Source organism: Fulmarus glacialis, unplaced genomic scaffold, assembly GCF_000690835.1.
Source record: "Fulmarus glacialis isolate BGI_N327 unplaced genomic scaffold, ASM69083v1 scaffold1386, whole genome shotgun sequence".
Lineage (NCBI taxonomy): Eukaryota > Metazoa > Chordata > Aves > Procellariiformes > Procellariidae > Fulmarus > Fulmarus glacialis.
In genome coordinates this window covers 25,165-50,052 of record NW_009217257.1, presented here as the reverse complement: position 1 = coordinate 50,052, position 24,888 = coordinate 25,165, and the positions used below count along the sequence as shown (strand labels likewise).

General features: G+C 35.1%; 1 protein-coding gene across 1 annotated transcript in view; it reads left to right on the top strand.

Moving 5' to 3' along the window:
• CTTNBP2 (cortactin binding protein 2) overlaps positions 1–24,888 on the top strand; it is a gene marked incomplete at its 5' end in the record, with an annotated part of 54,926 nt that overhangs the window by 11,243 nt on the left and 18,795 nt on the right. The window contains 12 exons of the mRNA XM_009579579.1: positions 3,086–3,289; positions 8,755–8,854; positions 11,060–11,210; positions 12,320–12,574; positions 15,653–15,770; positions 18,200–18,475; positions 19,322–19,417; positions 19,839–19,918; positions 21,040–21,126; positions 21,210–21,306; positions 22,202–22,204; positions 24,544–24,696. Coding sequence (XP_009577874.1) covers positions 3,086–3,289; positions 8,755–8,854; positions 11,060–11,210; positions 12,320–12,574; positions 15,653–15,770; positions 18,200–18,475; positions 19,322–19,417; positions 19,839–19,918; positions 21,040–21,126; positions 21,210–21,306; positions 22,202–22,204; positions 24,544–24,696 — 1,620 coding nt within the window. The remainder of the gene's footprint in view (positions 1–3,085; positions 3,290–8,754; positions 8,855–11,059; positions 11,211–12,319; positions 12,575–15,652; positions 15,771–18,199; positions 18,476–19,321; positions 19,418–19,838; positions 19,919–21,039; positions 21,127–21,209; positions 21,307–22,201; positions 22,205–24,543; positions 24,697–24,888) is intronic.

Genomic DNA, 24,888 nt, shown 5'->3' with positions numbered 1-24,888 from the left:
TTTAATTACACGTTCTGCAAAATTAATGTGACGATGATACCTTCTTTTAGAGACAGGGCACTGTTCTGCATGTTGCTCTTTTCATCCCTGGTAGGAAAAGACACCAGCTTTTGTCATTAATGTTGAACAGACTGCACATACAGAAATTACAATGAACATTTATGGCCTGATTCAAAATCTGCGACAGTGTTTTCATTAACTTAGCAGCCTTTGAACTGGTGCCAAAATGCTTCTGCTCTGTTTGGATTTCTACATTTCAATGGCTGTAAGATTTCAAAATGGAAACGAATGTAGGCAGTTGGATTTTCATACCCCTGGGATTTCTGCTTTCACTTTCTTCTTGGTTTTGCGCTTTTTAGGTCACTCTTCAATGAAGTATCGTTTTTATTTTGCTCATTTCTATAATGATTGATTTATTCTTTCTGTACAATTGGCTTCGAAGAGAAAAGTGGGGGGGTGAGGGACTGATCTGGGCTCTGAAATTAACCATCTCACATTCTGAAGCTGATGCCAGAAGCTGTTTTTGTCTATCCCTCTGCCCTTCATCACTGCATGCCCTACAAGCTTTCACAGATGCTTCACATTTCCTATCTTTTTGCATCTGTAATGGTGTACCTTATTTATTGGTATTTTCTAACATCGGTGTATTTTTTTGGATGAATTCAGCTTTATTACATTGCTTTACATTGATAATAGAAGCTAAAGTTATTTTTATGTTATTACCTGTTTTTTGTATCTTTTTCAGTAGAATGTTTTCATCTAATGATAACCTAGTATAATGAATTTCATCACTGAATTGCAACAACATATTTTTCATTTCAAGGAGTTGAAATGAAAGTTAAGATACCACATATGGCACAAAAAAAATATCCCTTTTATTTTGGCATTTCTGTTAATGATGCTTTAAAAAAAAAAACAAAACTTGCACTATTTTCAATAAGGAAGGGAACCCTGAAATACTGTTCATATTCAAAACTGCTTGGCAAAGTGAACTTCATGCTTAAAGCTTAGTGTCAGGCTCCCCAGATTCCCCCAAATAATTCCAATATAACTTGGACAAAGAATGTTAGCATCTTAAAGTGCCACCCAAACAATGTCCACTATCAGTTAACTACCATGGCAAGACAGTAAAAACTACACAAGTACTATTTTAAAAGCATTGATGTATATATCAACAGCTGCAGCACCGTTAGTTTCAAAGAATAACAAAAGGTTGGAAAAATAAAAGCACTTTTATAACGGAAAGGAAGAACAAAAGTTATTCTTCAGACCTTTGGGGATTTTGTAAGGGTTAACTGTTCTCAAATATTGGAAGTGGAAATAAGTATTTTTTACCACTTAAAGGATGCAGTTTACTTGGTATATTGCCTATTTTTTTTTACAAACTTCAGAAAGCCCTCAAAATACTCTGATTAAAAATATTGGAGAAACAAATATTAGTAAGAGTATTAATAGTCAGAAGGTAGCTTCAGAATTGAAGTTATACAAAGATGGATGGAATTTATAGTTTATTGTTGGTTTAAAGTTGGATTTATAAGGTAACTTCATAGCTGTAGTGATGACATCTTATAGTCAATATCAAATAAATAAGTTGAATAATAAGCTAACATTGTGAAAATACCGCAAATACATTTCCTTTACATATTAAACTAGTAAACTTAATTTGAAATGACAAATTTAGCTTACTTTAGAAATAAATATGAAAATATTCCAAGCATTTATTTTTTTGTTGTTTTGAACTGGGATCAAACTATGTGTTCTTTGTTGGGGCTGCTCAGATGATGGATTCTTGTGTAAGTCAGGACTTTAATTAAAACTTACCCCGATCTTGCAAGGTTCCCAAATCTATTGCTTCTATAGAATTCTATTGGGAACTTCCATATTTAATTTTGTTTTTCCAAAATGCGGAGCAGACCATCCCAGCACGGTAGAGCTACTGCCACATGCTTTTTCTAGTTCTAGGTGTTGGAGGTTGGATAGCACTTGGTCAGCTTGATGGAGCTGGAGGTAATGCCCTGCAGCTCCTTTTCAGTCTTGGCTGTTGCAGAACCACAGTAAAAGCTATGTAAACTTGCTTTGTATTGTCAGATTTCAGCCTCATATAATAGCTAGTGTGTGGCCACAGAACACAAAGTTATTTATTCAAGAGAGAAATATAATGTGGATTTTCTAAAGGTAGTAGATAAAATAAGAAAAAAAATCTTTCTCCTATTTTCTCTTGCAGTCCTTGATCAAGGAAGAATGCACAAAATTTTCTATGCCTTATGCAGCAAACTTCATATTCTTAACAAACTCCCTACTAAAGCTGATAAGTAATGAACAGAACATTTAACCAAGATAACTCCTAAGCTTTCAAAGCTTTGAATTGAATATTATTTTTTAACAGGGTGACTTGAAAGCTTTCACTCGTAAATTTTTTATATTCATTCACACTGGAGCATCTTATAATATACTGTTTAAGTTTTGCTGAGTAAAAGGAACATTACCTTAAGGTACAGTTCAATAATAAATATATTTATTTCTGTACTATTTGTGTAAATGATTTCTACATTTTTTTGCAAACTTATTGAAAGACGCTTAAAGTTATTAAGGGCTCTCTGTGTGATTTATCTGTATAACTGCAGGTGAGATACAAATACTAAAGTTTGCACTAAGACTGTGAAGGAGGATGAAATTTCATATGAAAATAAGTATTTTGTTTTGGAAACCTTTCTTTAGATACTTTAAAAAACCTTCCTGGCATATCGGCAATTAAATTAAAACTTGTATAAAACTTTTGGTAGTTTCTGAATTTTAATAGTATAAATTTTTTGAGACATCTAGCTGCTCCTACAGTTCATAACAAGTTTCACGTTAACTTTTGTAATGAAATTCTGTTCATTTGCATTAACAACTGTCACTCCTGTATGCAGTTTTTAATCTTCAGAATACCTTCTGATGTATAGACAAAGCATCATCACAAAACTTGTGCTAAACTAACGAATCCTGTCATTTTGAAGATCCTTTTTAATTTTTAAAAGAACACAGAAAATGCAGAGCTTTATTTATGTGTCTTCCATCTAATTTCTGTTGCTTTAACTCACAGGCTGGTCTTCCTCCCTAACCCCTTTGTTAACAAGTGGTGGTCCTGTCCCCCTGGGTGGCAGGCCCACCCTTCTTCACCAAGCTGCTGCCCAGGGAAATGTCACTTTATTATCAATGCTGCTTAATGAAGAAGGACTGGACATTAATTACTCTTGTGAAGATGGCTATTCTGCCTTGTATTCTGCTGCTACGAACGGACATACAGGTAAGTGATTCTCAGTTTTGTTACGACATTCAAGTGAAATAGTGAAAGCTTATTTCATAAGTTTTAAATATTAAATTAGGTCAAATGCATGTTTTTTAAAAATGTGAAATTGAAACTGAGATATATAGATGATATGACGAAAGTCATAGTATAGCATATATATAAGCAATACTTCCAGAGGCAGAATTTTGGAACACAGAAAGCATTCTTGCTTGTGGTAACATTCTGCAGGAACATACATTCTAATTCTCCTCTCCCTTCCTATGAAAACCACCAGATACCATCACCCTATGTTCTGTGACAAACTAAAGATATTTTGTAGCAAAGGCAACTTGAAAGAAAGAACTTTCTTCTACAGGGAGTAAGCAGGAAAGAATAGATCATCACAAGTGTTTAGATCTTCTGCAGCGGCGGTGAAAATGATGGAAGATGGTTTCAGAGTAGTGTGTTACTTGGGAAATAAAATGAACTGTCTTTATTTTTGAACTAGATGAAGTAGCCCTAGTTTGTTCTCTAAGCTCTACTGAGATACCTAACATTTTTCTTTTTCTTTTCCCCACTACCCCAACCCTCGGTCTGGAGGAGGTAGCATCTCTGAACCTTTCAACAGTCATTCTTCATATCTTATGAATATATTTATGAAGTGAGGCAAATATGTTAGTAACAGATACAAATTTTATGGATACAAACTCCAAGCGATAATTTTCAGACTGTTAACATAAGGGTCTCGAACAGCATCTTTCTTTAAAATTCCAGTACGTTACTGTAGTTTTTTCTACTTATGTAAAAATCTTCTAGGTTCTTAAATTGCAAATAATATCATTATGCTGTTTTGGACACTAAAGATGAAATCCACCAATACCAATGACAAAAATTCCATTTATTTTTAGTAAAGTCAAGATTTTATTTCACAGTAAAGGGTGGAACATAGTGCCTTTAAAGCCACTGCTTTCAAGAGTGCTTTGTGGTTTTATTTAACAATGTATTTGTTAGTGACAATTAGAAAACTCTGATCCAGTGTCCAAAATAGTATTTAGGGAGATATTCCATTATTTTTCTCAAGTATTTTAAAAACCAAAGGAAAGTTAGGATCCAATATCTGTAGCTAAGCAGATAGTGTACATTTTTTTGACATGTTCAGGGTTAGTTTTGCTACCAGGCATAGGGATAGGAGAAATTTTCCCTTTGTTCGGAATGGTATATTTTGTCTTTGCTTGCTAGGTGCTATGGTTTACTTTATAAGAACATCTGGGCTATTTTGTCTGACAGATTCTTTGCTGTTGCCAAGACCCTTAAAATATTGGAGAAGTCCTTTATTTTATTTTCTTCCTTTGGCACTTATCTTTTTTTTTTTTTTTTTTTGCAACTTTTTATCTTCAGTCTTACGAGTCCAACTTTATTATACGGCATGGATTTATTTTTCCCCTTTCACTGAATGGATGTTCTGTGGATTCTTCTAGGCTTACATCTATTTGTCATTGCTGGAGTTTGTGGGAGACTGTAATTGAACCAATTCTTCTTTACTCATCTTGTATTCCTAAAATGTTTCGAAGCAAATGCCCTGATTTCCAGTTACAATTATTGAGCAGCTCTTACTGACAGCAAAGGCAATTTGGTTTCTTGTTTTATTGTCAAAATCTCAAATGAGAGAGGCGCTTGACAGAAGTATGAAAACACAATAATGAAAACAAACACATGCATATGCATCCTGTAATTATTTAGTATCTTTTACTTTTTAAGATAAAAAAATATATTACGAAGGTCTTAGCGTTGCACTTCTATTTATAGTTGACAAGATGTGAAAAACACCACTTGTACAAATCATTGGATTTTAGCAACTAAACGGATTGTATGAATTCCGAATGAGAGAATCACACAGCATCAATATTGATGTCTCCTTAATATGTTAGATGAAAATTGAGAGTAGTAGATTTATAATATTTTTGGAGAAAGGTTTTTGTGCTTAACTTTAATATATAATCCTTTCTTTGTTACTTGCAGTTTGTTCCCAAGTGCAGGGATAGATGCAGCTCTTCAAAGTGGAGACTTTTAAAAACAAATTTATGTAAAAATATATAGGCTTAAGAAAGGAAGTATAGGAATAAATCTCTTAATTTAAAAAGTCCTTTTTAATAGCTTTTTTTAACTAACCAGGTGGAAGGAAATAACACTGATGTAATTTTAAGAAAGATAAAATAATTTATTGTACGAATTTTTTCATTACGTTGAGTAGGATTGTCAATGGTAAGTTACTGTCTTTTGGTTGTTTTTTCTTCCTTAGAATCATAGAATCATTTAGGTTAGAAAAGACCCTTAAGATCATCGAGTCCAACCGTAAGAGTTAACACATGAGCTTACCCTCGTGGGTGATTACACCATGATTTAATTTATTGAGAATACTTTCAACATGGAGTTAGGGACTAAATAGATCTGGAGATTTCCAGGACCCCTTGTTTCTTCTAAGTCAACTAACCAGATTTTCCAATTTCTCCTGGGAAATAGTTGGCCAGAAGAAAAGACTAGCTCTGGACTTGTTAAGAGTCAGTATAGTGAGTGCCTCCCTTCAGAAACAAACACCATGTTGCAGAGAGTCTGGGAAGAGTGGAAAGTAAATGATCTCCACATATTTTCAGTGAAGAAATACAGTATTTGAGATGTGTAGATAACTAGAGAAAGGTAGAGCACATTGTAACCAGCATGGTGGCAGCAGCTGTTGTGTGCTCTCAGCCCAGTCTGTAGAGAAAATTGAGTTACACAAGAAAAGAGAGCACTCAAATATTCTTTCCTAATCCGTCCTATTTGCAAAATGTGTAGCCTTCCTGCTCGTAAACAGTTGCCTTTTAAGAACTGCAGCTGAAGGTTTTTCCAGCATATGAAGCTCATAGCAGCTGCTTTGTTTCCTGCACACACTGTCCCCAGTTCTGTAGGTCTGCGAGAGAGAACTTCACCCTAAAAATATACACTAAATACTTTCTTTGTGTTTGAAGAACATGAGGAAACTGTTGATTTTATGATTTAACTAGATTGGGATAGCTGAACAGATTGTTTTGTCAGGCCGTCTTGGTTTGATCCATTAACAAAGCAGGAGCCTCTTCAGTCTATTATGCACTTGATAACACATACAGTAGTTCACTTAGCTAATATATCTCCATATCTGTATTGTCTTGCCAATCCTGACCGTTCTCTGCCACACACGAGGTAGTTGAGAAAGAGAAAATGAAGTAAGAGTTCCTGAAACTGAGAGATGTGAAGAGAATAATAATAATATTCTTTGGACTCAGCTGTGTGCTAATCATATGCATTTATGGTGTAATTGATTCTCTTCTATCCTGAGTATTTGGAAGCGGTGGCACCCTGATTGATAGAAAAAACTGGAATGATGTGGGAAGTAGAAAGGAGTGAGGTGCAGAGACGTACAACTACATGGAGTCAGCTCTGCCGAGCCACTGGATGTATCTGCATAGTGTTTGCCAACACTCTGGAAGAACTAACTACCCAGCTGTGGTGGAAAGCAGTAAAGTCTCCAGTTTGTGCTAATAAGCTTTCATGTTTTGCTTTTGCTTTGACCAAAACCTTTAACTGCGTGACAACGTCGGTGTCTGTCTTGTGCCTGCCCTTCTGCCCAGTTCCCTCCACTGCTGGTTACTCTGTGTTCACAGCAGTGAACTGGAGTTAAGGAACCTGGATTGACCCAAATTACCCTGCTCCAAATCCCAAACAAAAGTCCATCCAGAGGACCCAGGCTTCTTGGAGGCTCTTTTGCTTGATATGCCACCAGAACAGGTCATGTAGACCTTACTAGCTCACATGGTATGCCTCATGAAAGTAGTTGTATTTCCTCATGCTTGCACTTATCCCTGAGAATAAACAGCTCTTTTCAGTGATCTTCATCAGAAACTATCTATTTTCACATAGATAAGCTACCACCTGAATGATCTGCCAATCAGTAATTGTGAGTTAACCATACCTTTCTAGAAAGGTGGTCTTGTTCTGTGTGTTCTTCATGGCTTTTGCATGGCTAACATATGCTTTATGAAGACACCAAAGAGTATTCTAGCCAAATACTTGAAACTGCTAGAAGAAAATTTTTTCAACATTCTTCATAAACTTTAGAAGTATTTTAGGATGTCAAGCAGGAATCTGTATTTTCGAGTTAATTGTTTAATGTAAGACTGGGATTGACAACAGAAAGAGGAAAAAAAATATGTCATTGTTAGTATTTTTTCTGTTACAAAGTGATTGAAAATATAATTTGATTTTAATTGGTATTATCTTACAAGTGGAAATATTAGGTAAGTTATTTAACTGTGAGATCTTCTTAAAAAAATTATTACAGATGAAGTCCTGGTAGCTTATCCTGACAACCAACTTCAACAAAAAAAAGTCATTTCAGATCAGATTACTTTTTCAAGGGTTTAAGAATCTTAATTTACAATATAATAGTTTACAGTGTTTTAAAATCTTGTTTCTTAATGTTAATTATTTATTCAATCAGCTCCACAACATCTGTATTAATATTTGAAAAAATTGTAACAGGAGTAAATAGGTTCAGGAATATTTTAGATTAGTCAGATTTCTAAGTAATTCTAAATATATGTTTCTGATATCTAGAGATAAACTTCACTAGCAAAGCTTGGCTCCAAGATCTTACCCAGTGCTGGAACAGAGTGCATTAAGCCTGCTCAGAAATCAGGTCAGGAGTTTATAATTGCTGTTCTAGCTGAGCTTATTTTCAAAGTAGTAGTTTCAACTACAAAAGACTTGTTTTATTTTGGTCTAGAACCAATTTCAAGAATATAGAGCAGATTAGGTATTTTCTTCAAACTTAATTGCATCGAATGATATTCCAATTTGTGGATGAAAAGCAGTCTAATTCCTATGTAATTAATTATCTTAATTTAGCTGTGGGATGGTGGAATCAGGCTGGTACTATTTTTAGCATGTCACTTTGGAAATGTATGAATGGGAATGGTTTGGGGAGGTTTGAGGTTGTCAGCTTACCTTATTTGCCATTGCAATCCCATGTCAGTGTCCTAAAACAAGACCGGCCAGCCTGTGGTTTGAGTAACATGCAGCTTGTGAGCATCTCCCTGAGGCTGTCACATCTGGGATGTGTCACATGACTGCCAGTGGGACTGTGCTGCCTTTGGGGGCTGCTGGATAATTCAAATTCCCCACTTTGGAGGTACATAAATTAGCTATCACTGTGGGAGTTGCCAGCAATGGGCACGAATTTGGATCCCAGTAGAACCCAACCCAGGCCCTTTTTGCAGTAGAGCGGTGGTATGCCCAGGCAGCCATTCTCTCCTGCAAACTGCTTCCTGAGCTTCTACTTTGGTTCGCGAAGGTGTGTGGTGTATAGGCAAAAAGACTGGCTGCTGTTGCCCCTTGAGCAGGTTTTAACTTCTGGTAGTTTTAACCACTTGTTTTTGTGGCATCAGTCTATGTTTTTGCTCAATTTGTAGATTGTGTGAGATTGCTGCTGACTGCCGAAGCACAAGTTGATGCTGCTGATAAAAATGGCTTTACACCCTTGTGTTCAGCAGTTGCTCAGGGACATGTCAAGTAAGTGAACTTACTTTGAACTTACATTGCCCGTCAACTATTACTCAATTTTATATTCTCTTTACATTATATTATATCCAGAGGTAGCAGATTCCCACTGTTTTGAGTACAGAAATACATATCTAGTTAAATGTTTCAGTGTTTTACATAAAGTCTGTAAAAATTACATGTGACTTGACAAGACAAACCAAAAATACACTTTTCTCTCACTAAAATAAATATCTTAGACTTTGTTTAAAAGGAAGCTATTTATTTCTCTGACTTACCCTCACAACACTTTGCTATATATCGTCTGCTGTGTTATGATATTGCAGACTTTATATTCTTTTTCCCTTAGAGTTACTTATGTGGTATGATATCCCTAAATACTTTTCTTGCTTTCACTTTTTTTAGATACTAAACGTGAACCGAATTGTAGAAGTGAGATGGAATAGTAATGGGGCCAGCCAAAAATATAAGAGAGGCTGTTTGATTTGTTCATCACTTCAAAGTTCTGGTTCAGAAAAATTCTGTAATAGGCAGAATTTGGGGCAGTAGTATAGTCTGTCCCCTTTCAAGTGTTGTGTTTCATTGTATGACAGCACTAAGAATTTGGGGTTAATGACAGCATGAAATTACTATCAATTACACAGTACCTGTCTGTGACAGATTTGCTAGCCAGTCCCCTGTGACATGTCAGTTAACCTTATTCCTGAACTGGCACAATACTGTTGTTCCAGCCCCAGTTACAGAGTCAGAAAGAAATTATAGTTGTTTAGGGCTGTTCAGTAATATCACCAATTCAAAACACGCTTTTAGGAGAAACTTTCAAAATAATTTCCCATGTGGTCCAGGCCTTACCTGATCTTGAAGTGGAAAGTCAATGTAGCCTTTCCAGAATAACTGAATGCAATGCAAAATAACAAAACAGATATTTTTAACATAGCAGACTTAAAACTCAATCTGCAGTTGCTATATGGAGGTGTCTTGTTACGAGCCCATTTTAAGATTACTTTTGTGACTGTATGGTTAGGATAAGGTAGAGCATTACTTTTATCTGTATTTTTTCTGTTCATTTGAGCATTTTCAGAAAGTGCAGCTAAGTAATTTATATTAATGTTATCTGTTTTACTCTTTTCTAAAATTGGTCATTTTATCTTGAACTTGATTGATTTTCTGACTAAATAAGAACTTACTAAAAGGAGATAATTTTTTTTAATACTTGTGGTTTTTTCATCTGTAATATCTTATATGCTTATATTCTTATTTATATCTTACATTTCTTTAAATATTTTGTCATCCTGTTGCTATAGTATGGTCTCCTAACCAGTAGTTATATGGCATTGCATTAGTTGCTTTGAGGCTTTATTGTTGATATCTTTCTATTTTTGTGGACTAATAAATATTGAGCCAGAGGGAGAGGCAGTTATCTTTGTTTAAAGCCCTTGTTTGAACTTCAGAGGGAATAGACTGGAATTAAGATTTTTCTCAAGTCTTGAGAGCTGCTGAAAAGCTGGGTTTGGGAAGGGGAAGGGAGCCAACCCTGGCACAAGAATCAGGAAGAAAACTGGACCTACTGCTACAAGGTTGTGAGGAAGGACAGGATCTTGGATCCAAGTGCTGGTCCCTAGTGAGTCACTCTTCAGCCCTCCACCTAATCTTCTATGCTCCCTAATCCAGTAGCTGCTACAAACGCACCCCAAGCCATCCTTCTGGAGTAGCCTTCATTCAGGGATCTAAATGGTAGGTAGTGCCATAGCTGTTTTGCTGTCCCTATGAGTTTACTTCCCTAGGCCAGTGTCCCTTTTGCTGGTATCTAAAGCTAGTCCTAGACCTTTGGGTTTTTTTTTTTTTCTCCTTTTTAAAACTATTTTAAATATCAGTAGTTAGGAAAAAATGTTACTTTTTTGCTCAGCTGAAGGTTTTTCTTGAGCAGCTGTCATCAAGTTTTTATTAGCCTTGTGAAATTAAATGTTTTATATTCACAGTTTTTAAATGCATCTACAGTAGCTTAAGATTTATGGGCTTAAAGTAACCTGATTTTCTGTCTATGTGAATGTATAAAATTATACCTTATACTGGTATATATGTGATGGATAAAATCACAGGTAGATCTGTATCTATAAAATCAGTACTTTACAAAAAAAACATTTAAATGTTGTAAGTTATAAAGAGTTTTTGGATGTTGAATACAAGATAATTTTACTACCTTATTGTTTGCTGTAGGTGTGCAGAATTATTAATTATGTATCAGGCTGATATTAACCATGCTGCTGAAAGAGGACAGACACCTTTGTACCTGGCCTGTAAAAATGGAAATAATGATTGTATTAAGCTGTTGTTGGAAGGTGGAGCAGATCGAACAATAAAAACCAGTGTAAGTTAAAACAGTTTGTACAGTTAAAGTACCTTGTATAGTACTGAATAATGCAAACAGCTAGGAAATATTTAAATTAAAATATTTTTTTAAAGTTTTCTTTAAAGCTGGAATAAACCATGTAATTTGAAATTAGTGTTTTATTCTTTTCATCATACTTTCCGCAGTTTTTTAAGCTGTGTATTGTCTGTAAAATCTCCTGATTACGCGACTTCCATATTATTTTACATAGATTACACTTGCAGTTTGCTGCAGACTTTTTTCAGCACTGGATTTGCAAAACAGAACTCTTCCGGTTTGACTTATTTTTAAGGCGGAGAAGTGGAGATAGGGATTTTGCTTCCACCTTTTATGTTAGGGTGCTTTATTGCAGTCCTTGAGGGGACCCCCACCCCCAAATTTGCCAGCCAGTATTGTAAAGTCTCATATATCACAAATGGGAGAATATGGCAAAAAAAAATGTATATGCAGGAGAAAGAGAAGAGGACTCTTTCAAAATTGACATGTAGGTATTGCCCTTTTCAGGTGGTTTCCTGAAGTTTTTCTTAAGACTTTGACATAAACATGACAATAAATGTGGGATGTAGGCTGTCCAGAAACACAGCACAAAGAGTATTAGCTTCACAGTACATTCTGCTCCTCTATTACACTGAATTTTTTTGATTCATTTATTTTGGATTTGGAAAGTAAATATATTTGACTTCAAATGAGAGAAAGTTGTTATGTCAAAATCATGAAAATATTGATTAATGCAACATGAAACAAATTATTGTTCGTTAAAATCATGTTAGTTTGATACATGATAAGGAAACAGTCTATTAACAGCATGTAAGTCCTATCTCACTTAGACTCTTCCAAAAGTTTTGAAGTTTCTGTCTGTTGGACTGTCCTTGGAGAAAGCTGTACAATTTTCTTCCTGCTACATTTTCTCCTCTCCTTTCTCCAACCCCAAACACATACGAGCAACTCTGTTTTCCCAAAAGATTGCTTATTTTGCTTATCTTTTTAATTTCCAAACAGAGCCTTCCATTCAGATTCATTGCTGATAGTTCTGCAAACATTTTTCTCTGTGTTTGGTGGGAGTGTGCTTTTTGCTTTTGTTTTTTTAGGATGGCTGGTCACCAATTCATGCAGCAGTGGATTCTGGTAATGTTGACAGTCTCAAGCTCCTTATGTACTATGGAGAGCCAAGCAATGGGAACTCTTTGACTGATGCAGGGCCTAATTTAGACTACTTTGATTTGGAGAAGAGAGAAGACAACTATAGCAATAGAGTAAAGCCTGTTATTTCTGCAGATCTCATCAACCATGCTGACAAAGAGGGTTGGACTGCTGCCCACATAGCAGCATCAAAAGGCTTTAAGGTCAGTCTATGTGAACAAGTTACAGTAATCTGATAGATGTTAAATCTAAGTTTGTTATCTAGTTTATTGTCACACTTGATTTAACAGAGACAGAGAGAGAATTCCAGTGGATAATTTGACACACGGAAGTTAGGTGTCAAATGGGGTGAACTGTCATATTTAAATGCCTATTTCTTTTGGGACAACAATAAAAAGAGAAAATATGATTATTCGAGATTCAAATTTTCAAAGTTAAGGTGAGGTGAATCCCACCCTAAATGCCAATTCATTGGGTGTCATGTACTTAATATAGATATTAGATAGACATAGTTTCCAGTTACAGTTAGGGATGATTTAACTGTGAACAATTTTTCCTGTGGGACGCGGGGGAGGACAAGAAATTTGAGAAACAGATTTGTGCAGTAATACATTGTTTAATTTGTTATTTTGGGCAGCCTTTTTTGCAGGCAATAAATAAGTTTTTTTGGGGTTGGGATAACTGATGACATGGAGAATGACCTTACAGGTCTTACTGATGATAAACAGGACAATTTCTGGAAATTGAATATTGCTTGAAGGATTTGACATCAGAAGCTTTACAATTCTAACACTGACTGTTTAAAGGATTTTTTTTTTTTTTAAGACAGCTGTCAGTCAGATCTTACTGCGAAACTTTTACCCAGGGAGAAAATAGAGGATACTAAACACAGAAGAGAATGAATTTTAGGAAAATATAGTCTAAGACTTTGAAAATCACCTTGTGATTACATGCCTAATTCAATATCTATGATTACGTTTGCTTTTTTCCCTGATAAATTTGCTATGATAAATTCAAAATAGACAGAGATTTAAGATTCAGTTTATTAAATTATGGGTTTTTAGGGATCAGCCACTGCTTATTCAGCATTTTGTATTACAAACAGAGTCAATGTTCCATTACCAGTGTTTGTTAGGCAGGTACAGACTCTTATTTCAGTTTCCACTCATCTTAATTTAGATGGAGTTTAAGGTATTTGTTATAGTCTGCAAATACCTAAATAGTGTGCAATATGTTGCTTCTTTCTGCAATAGTATAATCCACAGGAACTTTGAAGCTAGGTTTTATTTACTGTTTAAAAGAGGCTTTGAGTAGGTGTTCTTTCTGAAGGCTCTGACACTGGAAGTCTTCACATATACCTTTCATGAATAACTCATGGTTTTGAGTTTCTGAGCACATTCCAAGTCAACTGTTTAATAAGATCTCCACTGAGGGTTGAGGGTGTTCTCCTAGGTGTTGAAGACAGTCAGATTCCTGGTTTGATGTTGCCGAGACTTTATATAATTGTATTTGATTAAATGCATTTATTGACTCAAGAGATGTTTGGGATATTAAGAAGCTAAAGAAAGCTTAATAGCCATCTTCAAGTACTGTTAACACTTTGACTTCCTTCTCTAATCCTTTATCTGCACTGCATGTCATTCATGACACTACATGATAGTTCCATACAGACAGTGCTGGCACTTGCACCATTTTCTTTCGAGATTGGTAGGTGCCATTCTTTACAGATGATCTTAGCTGCTATATCATAGGCAACAGAGACAACAAAAATTCTCATTTTACTGAGGAAATAAGCCTCATTTCTTGTTCTCTCCCACTTCTTTCTTCCCTCTTTACTTCCCACTTTCGGCCTCACGGTTCAGACCTCTGCCTTCTGCTGTCTTTGCCACTCATTGCAACCATTTGAGAGACACAGTTAACTTACTAACCTGACAAAAAATATGCTTTCTTTTTTCTGGTTAATTTTCTTCTGGCTAAATTAGTGAGCTAATTGATTTTTTGAAAGTTCTTACAAGTGCTGGAACCACAATCTGGTAAAATTTCATCTCACAGGGAAAAAATATAGCTTGAATGACTGTTATGTTTATGAAAGGTGTCAGAATATCAGATATACTGACAAAAGTCTTTCTGTTAGAACAGCTACAAAATAGGTAACAGTAGCCAAACCTGCAACAAGCCACTGTTCTGAATCGAAATATTTAATAGCTGCTTCTCTGTGTTTTCAAGGTTTGGTTTCTCTGCTTTGATTAACTCCAGAGGTTATCAATACAGTATTAACTAGTATTATTTCTGATGGTGTCTTTTTTTAGTATGGATATCTGTCCTTGAAAAGCATATCTGAGGATGACAATGCTTTCATGAAGGCCACCTGTATTGTTGCTGAATGGATGATCATTAGAAATCAGGACTTAATTAGTCTTCTGGTCGCCAATCAATCAACATTTGAATGTAGTTTTGTGAGGGCTTCTTTTTTTCCCCTCACTAGTTTGGGAGGATCTGTATAATTGGCTTTTTTTTTATGTTACAGTATGATTGTACCAATCCAAATTTATCTGCTAGTAGCTTGTTTCTAAAGAACTGTAATGAATTTTTGCTTTTGATGAGATTATGTCTTTGAATTTTCAGAGGGCATCATGTTGTTGACATCCACAAAATGTTTGTGCTCTGACTTCAATAGAAATGCATTTTTATTTCACTGCATTGTTACTATGCTTGCAGAAATTCAGGTTTACCTGCCAAAGAAGAGGCTTGCAAGGTGACTTTAAAATGATTGTTTTTCTTCTGCTATGTACCACTGAGATGTCAGGTGTGATGGAAACTCCTACCTGGTGAATTGCAAAGTGAAAACTGGTTTTATGCCATATGGATAGATTCATTAATTAGTCTGCATTAAGCTTTAGAATTGTGTTTTCAGTGTTGCTTGAACATTGAGGCCAAGATGTTCAAGACAGGATGCATAGTTGGGCTTCTATTTCCTTATGTGAATACCTAAATTAGTGGCCAGATGTTAAGAATTTCTCAATTCAACTAATCAGCATTTGATGCTCGGAGACTGTAGAAGCCTGAAGATTTGAGACTTTCAATTCTGCTATAAAATATCTTTACTCCTGGTTTTCGACTCTGTGAGGAACATCATTGGATGCTCATATATAGAAACTCCATAGCTGACTATCTTTGGAAATGCATGTGTAAGAATTTCAATTAGGAGTCTAACTGCATATTGGTAGAACTCTTCAATGCAGCAAATGGACAAGTAAATAATACAGTTCTTACCTTTGCAGAACTGTCTAGAAATCCTTTGTAGCCATGGTGGACTAGAGGCTGAGAGAAAAGATAAGTGTAATCGAACATTGCATGATGTTGCTACTGATGATTGCAAACATCTCCTAGAAAACTTAAGTAAGTAAATGCTATGAGCACTATATAAAAATATTTTCAGTAAAGAGCTTGTGGGACAAAAATGAGAAATATTAAAAGGGTAGTTGTCACTTTTTTGGCACCACAGAACTAAGTTTTCTTAACCTAGCAAGATTCTATTCTCCAAATTTTGCAAAAGCATATGATAAAATTTTGTTGGAGGTTATTAAATTACATACGTCTTTGTTTTTAAACCATTTGAAAAGATGGCATATATTGTACATGTGCAAACACCTATAGTCTCTTAAAATTTCTGAATTTAATATTAGTAACTACTTTTTCCAAAGCTATTATCCTCTTCTTATCTTTTCTTCAAATTCTTGCAGAAAAATCACTTAGTGGTGGATAACTGTCAAATTTCCTTAGGCTAAGACAATCATCTAGTCATATCTGAATCTCTTTTTAGAGCATAGTTTTATTTGTCACTTGTTTATTGTTGAGGAGATCATTTGTTTTATTCTTAAAAAAAGTCTTAGAGACAACATCAAACAACTTATTTTTCCAAAATCAATGACTTCTGTCAGAAGATTGTTCTTCCGTTAAAACTTGTCATCATCTTCCTTCTGTGTAAGTTTTCTCAAAATTCAGTAGAGCAGGCTGACCTGTGTATTTCTTGAGTTAGAACTTAGTCCATCCACTCACAAGTTCTGTGTTTTCTATTTCTCTGTATAGTCAGAAGTATTGTCTCTGCAGATTTGTATGCTTTGTATTCACTTTTTTTGTGTTTGTGTTGTGGGATGTAGGGCCATGGGTAGTCAAGTTCACTGATTATCAACAAATTAGGGAAGCTTTCTATATGCTGCTTCTGATTTTCCTCTTCAGCTATTATAATATCTGGGTTCTTACCATTTTACCGTAGGTGCAGAGAGAAACACAATTCACTTTCTATTAGAAACTCCATTGTGGTCTACTTCTTTATCAGACTGAAGCCAACTTCTGACAGCTGAATCTGTAGCCTGTTAAATTGATGCTTCTATTATTTTCATCGGTCCTAGTACCCTGTTTCTCTTATCATGAATCCAATTGCTTTCATCAGGTCAGAACCTTTGGACTCCATTTCTTTTCTCTTTCATTTGTTAAGCCTGTAGTTAACATCAGCGCGATCATAATTAGCTCCCCCCCCATATCTGATCTGTGGAAGCTGAGAAACACCACTCTCATCTGGGTATATGCCTCAACAAGACAAGACTGCATTTTGGGTAAGCTGCGTATATACCATCATCTACCTTCTTCACAATCCAGTAAGGTTTCCACTGTATGGAATTACATGCATGTAGGACAGGAAGATGTGCTCCGACAGATCTGAAAGACTGGGGGCCGGGATCACCAGCTATGCTGTAGAGGACACATGCACTGAAATTTAGGCATACACTGTACCTCTGTCCTATGGGCCTGTTTCCTTGTAGAGAACTGTCTGTATTCCTTACAGTCATTGCTCATTTCCCTGAGGTCCAGCCATCAGAAGGGCAAGCCTTTGTGATTTCTCACAATCCCACATCTGAAGAACGCCTTTGAGTAATCTTTTCCCTATGGTAGGCTAGTGGGTTTAAATCGGAGCTTTTCTGACATCAGAAAAGCTTCGTTGGTTTGTATCAGCTGAAGATTTGGCTTCTGAACTCAAAAGCAAAACCAAGATCAAGTTGCAAGATTTCGTAATAAGCTGATAATATCTTTTTCTGTGGTGCACTTATTTTTAATTTCAGTATCATTTTGGCATTAAAGTTAGAAGATAGTTTAATTTTCACTTTTAGTCGTCTAAATGATCCATATAGACTGCTACTAATTCTGTTGAGTTGTATTCCATTTTTCAAAGAGCAAGATCTAAAATAACTTCATTAAATTAATTTTGTTTCTAGAATGTGCATGTAAATTTCCTTTCTTTTTTTTAATATTTTGTCAATTTATTATATAGCAAATCAAATATACGCTTCCAAGTGAATTTTCTGTCTTAGCTCTTAGCTTTTTATTTAAAGAGATTTGGCTCAGCTGTGTTTTCCACTTATGCACTAGTGCCAGAAAATTCCTTTCTGCATTGATAATAAAAATGTGCACAACCACAATAAACTGAAACGTTAAGACACTACCTACCATCTGTCTTAATTTATAAGAAATTAGTCTGTAAAGAGGAAATAAAAGATTAAGTAAGTTTTGTCTTGCTTCCTGTTATTTAAGCATAATAATACTGATTTTTTTGTTATGTAAAAAAATATAGATACCTTGATACTTGTTTTTCACCACTGCTCTGATTTTGTGGTAGTGATCTGTGCTGCTCTTTAACATTTGCTTTTCCGTAGCAGGAGCTATTTTGTAGCTTTCCTTTGCAATATTAGGTGTTATTGGTCTTTAATTACAGGATTTTTTTAATTGAGTTTTACAGTTTTTCTCATTCTTGGTTTTCTGTTTTTCAACAGATGCTCTTAATGTACCTGTAAGGATTTCAGTCAGTGGCATTGAACCAGCCCATTGTGGTACAGAGGAATTTGATACAGAAAACACAATATGTGCTTTAAATATCCGCAAGCAGACATCATGGGATGATTTTTCAAAAGCAGTGAGTCAGGCAGTGACAAACCATTTCCAAGTAATCGCTTCTGATGGATGGAGGAGCCTAGAAGACCTGTCATTTAATAGTGCTGCAGAATCCAACATTGGCCTCAGTGCAAGCAGTATATTATCTGTCAAACTAGGTATCAATATTGGTGTAATAAGAAAAGCAAAAATTGGGGGTTTTCTTGAATTTGTGAAACCTTGTAAGTAAGATAAAAATATCTTTAGATTTTTGTATCTTTTAAAGCTTAGACTAAGAAAGACCAGTACTAGCTATGAAACTTTGAACAGTGCTGGTATGAAAGCATCCTTTACTTTTAGCTGTGTGTATGGTACAATTCATTAAGCACTTTAATGTCATCTTGGGGACCATGAGGTCCTATATTAATTAGTCCTTTACTCAGTACTCCAGAGGAGGGATCTGTATTACAGGTGAAACAAAACAAGTCAAAGCAAAACCCATCCTATGTCTTTACAGTACATCCAGAATGTACAGTAAATCTAGACTGTAAATCATGAGCATAGGTAGAACAGAACTCCTGTTTTATGTAACTTTACTTATCAAGATAAAACAGAAAAATCTTTAAAATTATGAGAAATTGGCCAAAATGTGATAGTAGTAGTAACAGTTACATAGGATACTGAAAATTCATATGCTTCACCTTAAATCCCCTCCCCGCCTCCACCTGCCTGCCACCCCCAAAAAACCCTAATCACATTAGACTGGGCAAATGATCTTATTTTACTTTATTTTACATGTAAAGATGTAAAGACAGGCTAGCTATTAAATTGTGTCTTAATTGGCAGAAAACATTAGTATCATCAGTTATATATCAAATAATAGTATGATTTAGTACATGGGACTGGTTTGTCAAATTTGTCAGTGTACGCACACAATCTTTGTAAGCAACTGAATATGCTTGAGCACAGTACACTTTATATAGATACTGGGAATATATCTCTCTCTTATTTTTTCTTTTTAACAGGAAACATTTCATGGTCAACAGGTCAGATTTTTTCCCAACCACCATGGGACTTTTTGAAGAAGAACAGAGCTGAGCATATCACAGTGTTTTTGTTTGGTAATTTTCAATTCATAATTTTCAGTTTTGAATGTTAAGACGCTCCATATGAACTACATAATTTGAGAATCATTTGCTACTGGTTTTGTTCTTCAGTGTTGCTTGATCCTCAGAAATATCATATCCAATTAATTGTTTAACTAGATTTGAAAGGGTCTACAATATTTGGAAAATATGCTAGCACGTAAAAGCCCTACTACCTTTTTCAGTTATAGACTAGTATCCATTTTACTTATTTCTTGGATACCCGTGCGTCTATGCTGCTAGATAAATGACTTTCATTTCTTTGCCATTTTAATTTGCATAGCCTGTAATTTTAGGAGTTCGCTGTAGAATACTGCATGAAAAGCATATGTATCCACCATACATGGTTATAAACATGAGAGATTTAGAAAAGTTATTTGTGTATCTCTTTTTAAAGGACCTCAAGAAGGCTGCCTAAATAGTGTGACTTACGCATCTATGATCCATCTTCAGACACTTCAGAATTACCTTCGCCTGGTAAGTACTAAGCTAGCTTCTCTCTGCACGCTATTTATACATGAAAATATTTCTGTTATAGTGTTGACTAAAAAAAATTGATCTTCTACTCTGTGAAAGAATGTCAGGACTTCTAAAAAATGAAATGGGATAAAAGCTGTTATTTTAAAATAAAGTTCCCCCTAAATCTTACCCCAATAAGTTTAGTCACGTGAAGGCATTAACTTTCTTCTTTAAATAGCTGCCATCTGATTAACTGAACGGCTTAAGAAAATGTATTAAAAGCTCTGTGATATCTTATTTCTTTCTAAAGTTATTTCATTCCACTTTTTGAGGGGAAAGTAAATTAGAATAACATTCATGTAAGCAATTATTTGAGACTTCAATTTTATTATTAGCTTGTATATATATCTCCTGTAAGTCTTAGAATTTATTTAATACCTGAAAATGTAAGGATAATTGGATAATATGAGTTAACTTTCATAGATCATTTGTTTTAACATTGGTAATCAAATCAGAATTAGTTTAAAATCTGCATAATTTCTGCTGTGTCCTTGGATAGTATTTTATGTTGCTAAAAGAACAGTTATATGCCATAGGTTTCTGCTGTATTCAACAATATGGCACATGATGTGAACATATTCCCTTACTGACTTTTTAGAGATAAAGTAATTTTACAGTTAAGACAGATAAAATAATTTTTATTCAACCGTATTGATAACATGATCTCATTTCAACTGGAAATAAAGTCCTTAGACTAAATCCTTATGTTAGTAGTGACTTAAACTACTCTCTGATGATTTTAACATCATTCTGGTTTATCTATTTTAATTCAAAATCAGGAAAATATTTGTGACTCCTAAACTCATCCTTTCTACATGAATTTTTTCAAGTTTTGATGATTGTTATAATGACAAAATAGTTTTTCATGTAGTTTTACAAATTAGGATATAAATTTATCAATATATTTCCAAGATGTTGTATGCAAATATTGCTTATTTTGAAACTAACATAGTAAGGATCATCAACTCCAGTAGTGCAAAACAAAGAATTTTGTCTGTCAGGTGCTGATTGTCTCATCTAGGTAAAAAAAAAAATCCAAGTCTATGAACTTTCAAGAATAATTTATTGTCTGTCTGTAGGTTGAACAATACCGTAATGTCATTTTCCATGGTCCGGAAGGAAGTTTGCAAGACTACATAGCTTATCAGATAGCGGCCTGCATGAAGGTATTAACACAAACATATGAAATAATTTAGTTCATAAGTTAGAGTTTTCACTATTTCACCAAATCTATAAATTTCCAACACAGCAAAAGCAAATGGCTGCAGGATCCACATGTGAAATTGTTAAAGTTGAAGTGGATGCTGGTTTCTCCAAGGAGCAGCTTGCAGAACTGTTCATCAGTAGTCAGCAGGACTGATTTTGGTAATTTGTAGGAAAATTTTTAACGGTACAAAGTAAAGAAATGCATAAAACATTTTGCATAGTGGGTGGCATGTTTTAACAGAACCCATAGTTTTCCAGGTGCTTGGGGAATAATGATAAGAGTCTAAACTGAGGTAGAACTAAGTGTGACAGTCCAATAGGGAGCGCTGTCAAAAGTTTGTGCCATTTAAGTAAAATTAATAGTTCTTAATATTTTTTCTGTCTCATTCGTTTTTCCATTTGTTTGTGAGCCTTTCAAAGTTGATTGCTATGGTTCAGATCTACTGAATCAGAAATGAAGGTCTATCATTGCCTTATTGTAGCTGTTCTAATGTTTTTTTTAAAAAAAAATATGAGAAGAGAAGCTGTAATTATTACCTTTCTGGGAATAAAAGGAGCAGTGAAAGAATTCTTAAGAAGTCAGACCACTTGGTTTTGATTTATGTTTGTTTGCTAGATACTTATGTGTGGATCTGAGCCAAATTTTGTTACTCGGGCAGGCAAATGTTAGTGTGTATATTCTGACCCATTACTACAGGACAAAGTTGAATTTCTATTAAAATGAACAGTTTTCTCTAATGGATGTGAATAGCTACATGTAGATTAAATTCCTGTTACTTGGGTGCTCCACAATGAAGAGTGGTCGGTAGGCTATACCTGTGTAAATTCACGATGAATAATGGGTAAGAGTGAAAAAAGGTCAAAGTAGCTAAAGATGAATGACAGTGAAAATGGGCAAGTTAAGTATGGAAGCAGAAGAATTGGGGCACACGGGTCAGTCAGAAGTAGGAAGGAGAACGTAAAAAAAAGGAATAGAATAGTGCTAAAAGTGAAGAAAACAGCAATATTTTCTGTGGACGGCTTTTTCATGGGCAGGTTGTGCTGCGTTTTGCCCATACTCATGCATCCGAACTCTGATTTCTTTTATTTTGCCATAGTATTAACCATACAGTAATAATATAGTATATAATTTTAATATATAATATATGAAATAATAGAATATATAATAAAAGAGCCTGAAGGATGATATGATGCTTCCTTTTCTTTTGTACTGTTCAAATTAATTTTGGCTCAAACACAGTTTTGCTGTTTGCAAGCACTTCTCAGATATGTAGCTGCTTTCACTCCTTTGCAGCTTTCTTCTATTTTTTTTTCCATTTTCCATTTTTGGGGTTTTTTGTTGGCAAAAACAAGCAATATAATTTGAATCTAACCTTGGTAGCAAGACCTCATTTTCATCCAAAAATGTTGGGCTTTCCGCTTTTATTATTAAGGCCTCTTCTACAGCTCTAGGATCTTAACTTTACCTCTCATTCAATATGGTCATTCACATTAAAAATAAATGTGATAAATTCATTACTGCTTGGAATAACCTTGTGTTTCAGGAGCTGTGATTTTCACATTTCTCTTTCTGTATTGAAAGAGGCTGGGCTTTAGGCATTTGAAACTGTACCAATTTCAATTGTACCAATGCAGCTCCTCTGGATGCATTCTCACGTGCTACCGTGATGAAACTTTGAGACAGCCAGACCTTTGAGAGGATCAGGCCCTACCTTTTTCCTTCTCAGTATGGGCAGACCAGAAACACAAAGAGGAATCTGAATCTCATAAGCAAATGTTTTATTCAAACAAATTAGAATTACTAACTTTTTAATAGAGAAACTACAATTCAGTGAGTGAGATTGAATGCTGCCTTCTACCTACTGTGCGTTTGCAGTGTGGGCCTATCCTTCAAGCATGCTTTCATCCTGTAGCTTTCATTGGCTTTCTTGGTTGCAACAAACTCTGCACAGTCCCCTCTGCTCACGAACAAAAGCAGAGCCACCCCATGGGCTCATACAATGGGGTGCAGTGCTCCATTCTGTTTGTTACCATCCTTCCTCGTGTAACTTCAGTCTGTGTCAGTTTTTTCTCCCAGGAAATCCTGGTCACAGTTTGGAGGATAGCTTGTGCCAGTGATTATTCCCACATGTCATTTTGAGTGCCATTACATTGCTGGGAAAGAAGTCAGCTAGGCTTTTGTGTTTGGCCTGCAGGCAAGAAAATAATTCATAGTCTGGTTTGTTTACTACCCACTGTCTCTTAGGAAAGCTTCTTCTTTTGGATGCTTTACTCTGTGTCAGCAACACACTTTTCTTAATAGTCTGTGCTTGCATTTCAGCATTGTGCTGCTGGCTGAGTCTCTCATTTTTCCGCCTGCTTCTTGCCCCATTGTTCTGCTGCATCCCCTCTCCTAGGAGACCACTCTCCTCCTCTCTCTAAATGGTTCCATCAGACGCAGAGGAGGTACCTGTCCTCCCTGCTATCCAGCTATATCCTTTTAGTAAAACAGGGCAGTAATATTCAGGAAACTGCAAATAAATAGCAATCATCAGCTACAGTTTAAGTTTTGCCCTATTACTTATCATTTTCCTTAATGCCTATCTTTAGTACCACCTTCAAAAAGTTCTGAAACAATGCAAGGCACAATATACTCAAGACAAGTGTTTTGTTTAATATTTGTATTTCAGAAGCATTCCTCTGGGATTTAGTGTTACAAGAACACTTGCAAAGGCTGTATCTTTTTAAGCAGTAAGATGTTAAAATCAGGAAAAATAAAGGAAAAGATCTGAAATGTTAAAAAAGGAGATATATATATAAAATTTTAATGCCTATTAGGTTCAGATGCTACTGTTTGTGCTTCAAACTAGCTCTGATTATTTGGGTGATTCTTAAAGATATCAAAGGAAGTTTTGAAGAGAGGATATTAGCAAACAAATAGGCAATCTCACAGAATGATTAAGTTTCTTATAAACATGGAATATTCTGAATCCTTTTATCACTACATGGTATAAAGACTACATGTTAAAAGTTTAAGATGTATTACAGCAAATGAATGAAATGTTTCCAGAGATCTTTGCTATCTTTTCTGTTGTATTTATTTCCAGTGTGCTGAAATCCTTCCTATTTATGAAGATCCCATTATAGCCATTTCAGGAATTTATTTTAATAATTGCTTTCAATTTTTTTTCTTATTGTACAGTATGATATTCTTTCCATTGTTTGATTTTATGCTTCCAGTTTTGAACATATTATACAGTCTGTCTGCTTCTGTGAACAAGTTAAAAGGCAAAAAATTAAAAAAAAAATCCTTTGTTGCATTAGTAGCAGTAAAAGCTGTACACATAAATAAAAGTTAACTTTCATAAGTAGACATTAATGGGATTTTTACATTTCAGCTTGTCTGGTCCCAGTTAAACAGCCTCCTGTAAGCAAGACAACCATTGTGATTTTAGAAAATCTGGAGAGAGCTTCTTTATCTGAATTACTAGGAGATTTTCTGGCACCTCTTGAGAATCGGAGTTCAGAAAATCCTTGCACTATTCAAAGAGGTATTTAAAGAATTTGGAATGGAGAAATGTTTTTGCTATAGTACAGTTGTATTATAATACATGACAAACGGGGAACTTAGAGGAGAAAATTGTAATTTGTTCAGGTTTTATATTTTATTGCAAACAGTTGTTCTTAACCAAATATAATATGTTTTAAGGCTAGCTTAGGTGTTTTTTTCTTTCTAATTATGT